The sequence below is a fragment of the Sinocyclocheilus rhinocerous genome, unplaced genomic scaffold (assembly GCF_001515625.1).
Source record: "Sinocyclocheilus rhinocerous isolate Xijiao unplaced genomic scaffold, SAMN03320098_v1.1 scaffold297, whole genome shotgun sequence".
NCBI classification, from domain to species: Eukaryota; Metazoa; Chordata; class Actinopteri; order Cypriniformes; family Cyprinidae; genus Sinocyclocheilus; species Sinocyclocheilus rhinocerous.
The window spans coordinates 843,948-849,726 of record NW_015649240.1 but is presented as its reverse complement, the minus strand read 5'-3'; the positions used below and the strand labels follow the sequence as shown (position 1 = coordinate 849,726).

Below are 5,779 nucleotides of genomic sequence, written 5' to 3'. Positions count from 1 at the left end.
GGCTAGGTTGTCATGCAACAACTGTGCCTTAAATATTTTAACATTCCCCATTTTTACAGCCTAATTAATTAAAAATGATAAATATTTTTTTCTCCCTTCGATATTGTGTTTGAATTCATTAGGCCACACAAAAGATATTATTCGTGTCTCGCGAAGAGAAATGCACAGACTACAAATACACAACTAAACAAAACATTCTTTTCATGAGCTTCGCCGCAACTCGTTCACTTGCTGATATACATAAAACAATTCAATAAATACCTATTTAGAATAGGCACTTAATTCAAATTACTATTAGGCTAAATAATAAAATAAATAGCGAGAATTCACTGACCAAAATCAGCTTGAAAATGCTAACAAAGATGGATCCGTATTTTTTTTTTTTTACAATTGAAAGGTACTCTGTTATTTCATCAGTCAGTCATGGAAGTCTGGTGGTTGATGGGCTTCTGGCAACATTAATTTCAGGAGAGAAGACAGTTTTATAGATTTGAGTGCACAGGTTTGAGCGTGCACATCCGAGTGAGAGAGAGAGAGCGAGCGTCCTGTTTTGTGTATTATATACTAGATGTGTTTTGTCCACATTTCATATGTTGTATAATCATATCACTAGGTAACAAAGATACATTAACAAACAAAAAAAATCTTTTTGAAGGGCCTCACTGATTCATTTTGCCTGGGGCCCCCACTTCAGGTACGCTTCTGCACACACACACACACACACACACACACACACACACACACTGTATTGTGATACTTTAATCACAATTATGCAACATTTATGCCAAAATTATGCTAAATGAGACTAAATTATGTCAATGAGAAATTAAAATTTTTTGTGTTTCTTTCTTTTGGTGTGAAAGCATGACTTGGACATTATCATGACAGGTAATGATAGACTGATTAGATCTATTTCAGGTGCATCAGATTTAGACACCAAAAACTTGGACCAAGAAATGGACATCTAGTTCCTGTGACTGATGGAGGAAGACAGTGCCAAAATCTGCATAAACATGCAAATTCTACAGGCTGTCATTTCAGATTGGCTGACTGACCTTTAGTGGGAAGAATGTGATTTGTGGAAATTTGAAGGCTCATGAATATGCAATGATCTTGTGCTACAGAGTCTGACTAGGGCAAGGAAGAGACCCTCTGAAACCGAAATTAATCAATCTCAGATAATGAAAATAAGACTCCAGATTGGATTATGTGGATGTGATGACGATAAGTCTGTCAGAAAGACAGATTGACAGTAAATTTCAGGGTTGACCTCACTGGATTACAATAATTCTTTCAATCACTAAAATCAAATAGTCATTAAAATAATTTGACTTGAAAATAGCATATAATGCAGTTTTGCTTGGGCTTAATTTTAACTGACAGTGCTGTCATAAATCTTGTCTGCAAATAAATGTCAGGTATATGCTGGTCTTGGATCATCTTTCTCTCATTATCGGTTTATAAATGAGTTTTTAAACATCTCTAAGACTAACTATTAAACTTTGGGGTGTAACTTTTCCCACACTGTTTGTACATGAACATGAATTTCAAACATGATATTTCCCACCATATCTGCACCATGAACCATATATCTAGACCATAAAATCATAGCTGATTTTTGACCTCAACAGTAAGCAACCATCTAGCAAACACCCAAGCAACAACTAAAACATGTCAGCAACCACACAGAAATGCCCTAGCAACACCTAGAACTCATTAGCAATCCATTGTAATCCCTAGAACATATCAGCAACTACATAGCAACGCTCTAGCAACACTTAGAACTCATTAGCAATCCACAGCAACACCTACAACATGTTATCAGCCACATAGCAATGCTCTAGCAACACCAAGAACTCATTAGCAAGCTATAGCAACAGGTTGCTAACATGTTAGTAACCACATAGCAATGCCATAGCAACACCTACAACTTGTTAACAACCCTATAGCAACAGTTAGAACATGTTAGTAATCACATTGCAACGTCCTAGCAACACCTAGAACTCATTAGCAACCCATAGCAACACCTACTGTAGAACTCATTAGCAACTGCATAGGAATGCTTTAGCAACCTTCCACAGCAACATGGCATAGTGGCAGTGAGTTTTACACATTAAATCACCACTCACATTTTCTTTACAAACTATAAAAAAAAATCAGTTTTCTTCTGTAATCAATCAGTTCAGATTGTTTGCATGAATAATTGCTAATGAATCTGTTCTAATAAGATCAAGATGAACCCTCTGTGTAATCTGGCCCTGACTCTGGCACAAATGAACAAGATATGAGTGAAAATCTGAAGTGCTCCATGATAAGATCATAATGGAATAATGTGTGGTTATCTCATCCTGACCTGCAGCAGAAATACAGCGAGCAGCATGTATCATAGATGGCGGATGATTCTATCAGCATGGCTTTACAGTCAGGATATCAGGGAACTGCTGGAGAAGAAATTACTTTACAGAAAAAGACACAATGAAGTGCTGTTGTTCAGCATGTAAAATCAACCCCCATCTATTTTAAAAAGGTAAAGCGTAATGAGACACAAATTGCTTGGTGCCCTAATCAAATGGAGAAAGATATTGGAAATGCAATAATAAAACATAAAATATAAAAATAAAATAATGGATGATTTATATACACATTCGTTTAGGTATCAACTTGGTCTCAGATGTTTCTCCTAAAAAACTTAAAATAGACTATTGTCAAATATATGAATTTGACAAGAAATATTTGATATTGAATTCATATCGAGATCTCATACATGTGAGATTATTATGGCCTGTTTCTCAGGAGAAACATCTGGAAACCAGGCAATTCAGTAAAAGTCTCTGTTTAACACCGTAAAGCCTGACATATTAAACAATTGTCAGAAGAAAACAACTTTTTTTTAAACCATTTATTGAATATTTTGACAAAATCTAAAAAAAGAAAAAAAAAATACATGTGCATATGTGTTTTTTTGTTGAGTATCATATTTGATACATCAGGCTTTTATGGCTCAGTATGATATATGTGAATATGGAGCTCATTTGAGGAGAAAAAAAATATTTTATAAAAAAAAAAAAGAAAGAAAAAAAAGTTTTATTTAAAAACAGCCCAAACTGAGTAAAATATGCAATTTGTTGCTGATATTTATATGGCCAAAAAGTAAGATGAAATTCTGACAGCTTGTAATGTAAATCGGTGAGATTATTTATAAGAGTATACCAGACTACTTAGATAAAAATAATATAAAAATATTAGTTGTCACTATATGTGCCAATAATATGTCTTACATGTAATGCATAGTTTTATGATCAAAGCTTTGTAGTTTTATTGTGGGGGCAAAACATATAATACAATGATTATTGAGAGATGAACAAATAAACGTCCCTCTGACGATCATATTTGACACTGACATTTTAATGTGATTTTTCAAAAAAATATGTATTATATAAAAAATATATATTAAAATATAGTATATCGTAAAATATCGCTAACAATATCAAAGCTATTCTAACATTTACTTTATAAAATTCAGTAAAGATTTCACAGCAAAAAAACATGTGAACCACGAGCTGAATGTGGACAGATTTACAATTATACAAAAAGGTCTTTTACTTGCTAAAAAAAGTATAAACTATCAATAAGACGATAGAAGGCATGTACTAGATACTGTAGGCTTTATAGGGATAATCACGTTGCTGTCTAGAAGGAACAACTGAGATATTCAGGTGATCTTATTTTTTATTTTTATTTATTTATACATTTTTTTTATTGGACAAGCCAAATCCACATCAACATGATGTGTTCTTGAATTACCATCAGTCACACTTCACTTCACTTTCACCTGTGACATCACATCACTCAAAAATTTACTACACTGTCGCCACATCAATCAATCCGATCCATACGCCACCCCACCCAAACAACACAAAGCATGCTGGGACATGATTAATGATCATTACCTTGTCATTGACCACACTCTTGCCATCCCAAGCCCAGCCCCGCTTGGTGAAGTAGTTGACGGTGGCGAACTCAATCAGGGCAGAGAAGACAAAGGCGTAACACACTGCGATGAACCAGTCCATGGCTGTGGCGTAGGCGACTTTTGGCAGGGAGTTACGGGCGCTGATACTCAAAGTGGTCATAGTCAGTACAGTGGTCACACCTGAGAGGAATACAAACAATGACAACACAATGCAAATTATTATAATAAACTAATGCAGAGCTCTATTCAACTTTTTTTTAATGATTTATTTATTTATTAAACTCTGCAGAAATACAACTCAAACGTTTTCACATTATCACATGAACGCGGCAGCACTCAGTTCCAACATTACATGAAAAATAAAATCTGTTTAGCAAACGTTTGCAGAGACAGGTGTGTAAAACACAGTTTCATAAACAAAAACAAATGCTGCATTGTGTAGTTATAGAGTAAAATATTATATAAAACACAGAACAACTGTAAAATAAAAAATAAATAAATAAAATAATAAATTAAAAGAACAAAACAAAATAAAACAATATATGTAATTTTTTTTTCAAACTGGTAAAAACTGGTTCACAAAAACACTACATCTCCAATTTGTTGGACAATACAAACAAACAAACAAACAAATAAAACTAACCAACCAAACAATCACATAAACAATAATTTAATTAAGCACAACAGGTCTTTATACGTCAGAAGCAATCCTTGGAAACAAGCCTGCACTGGCCCTTTATGGGCCCACTTAGGGCTAGCCTAAGGGCCCCCAGCGGGCTGCCAGCGCAGGGCCTCTGAGATTTTGCTCATTGGCAAAACGTTGGCCCCTTAGTGCTGGCCCTGCACGGGCAGCCCTCACACAGCCCACACTAGTGCAGTGCGTTCCAAACGGGATATATCGCCCTCCGAAGGGCACTTCGGAGTGAAAACAATCATGGCAGCCATATTGAAGGATCGTTCCAAACCGAAGTGCTCAAAACTGGCCACTTCAAAGGGTCCTTCAGAATGAAGGATTTCGAAGGGTACAACTGATGGACACTTCGGGCTGCCATGATCCTTTGCGCAGATTCTTTGCATGATGACGGCGCCTCCGTGTGGGCACGTGATGATGACGCAGAAGGGCACTTCAAGAAACGGTTGTTTGGTCCCCTACACCCTTCAACCCTTCGAAGCTCTCACTTCGGAGGGTAAACCCTTTGAAGGGATTAGGGCATAGGGATGAGCCCTTCCGAATGGAACACAGGGTTAATCTACAACAGGGGTGCCCAACCCTGGTCCTGATCAAACACACCTGAACCAACTAATTAGGATCTAAAAGAGCACTTGATAATTACAGACATGTTTGTTTTATCAGGGTTATTCCTTCTAAAATGCATACAAATACACTGTCTTAAACTCTTAGCATCAATCCAAACATAGGCCATACATACATGTACCATCTTTGCAAAAAACATTAGCAATGTGCAAAAACAAACAAACAAAACTCCTTTAGACTGGGCTTGAAATGACACATTTCCCAACCAGGACGCAGCACAATGTGTTCAGCAGGTGAGCCGTGCTGGCTACTGCTGCTTGCTATTGCTAATTCTCTCTACAACATGGCTTTACTTAAAGGCACAAAATGTAAGATTTTTTGATTAAAATATCCCAAAACCACTAGAACAGTGTTATATATTTTGCTGACTTTTGTACTTCCATTATACCAAATGTTTTGAATAATGTTTAAATCCGGAGAAATAAGCTATTTTAACTAGTGTAACGGACCGTGTCCATAGTGTCATTGCGTCGCCTGCCAATGACGTCATA

General features: G+C 36.2%; 1 protein-coding gene across 1 annotated transcript in view; it reads right to left on the bottom strand.

Annotated features, from left to right (window-relative positions):
• Nucleotides 1-5,779, bottom strand: part of LOC107710477 (gamma-aminobutyric acid receptor subunit alpha-2-like) — a 74,253-nt gene that overhangs the window by 7,537 nt on the left and 60,937 nt on the right. Inside the window, exon 10 of the mRNA XM_016515252.1 lies at nucleotides 3,951-4,153. Within this exon, the coding sequence (XP_016370738.1) occupies nucleotides 3,951-4,153 (203 nt within the window). The remainder of the gene's footprint in view (nucleotides 1-3,950; nucleotides 4,154-5,779) is intronic.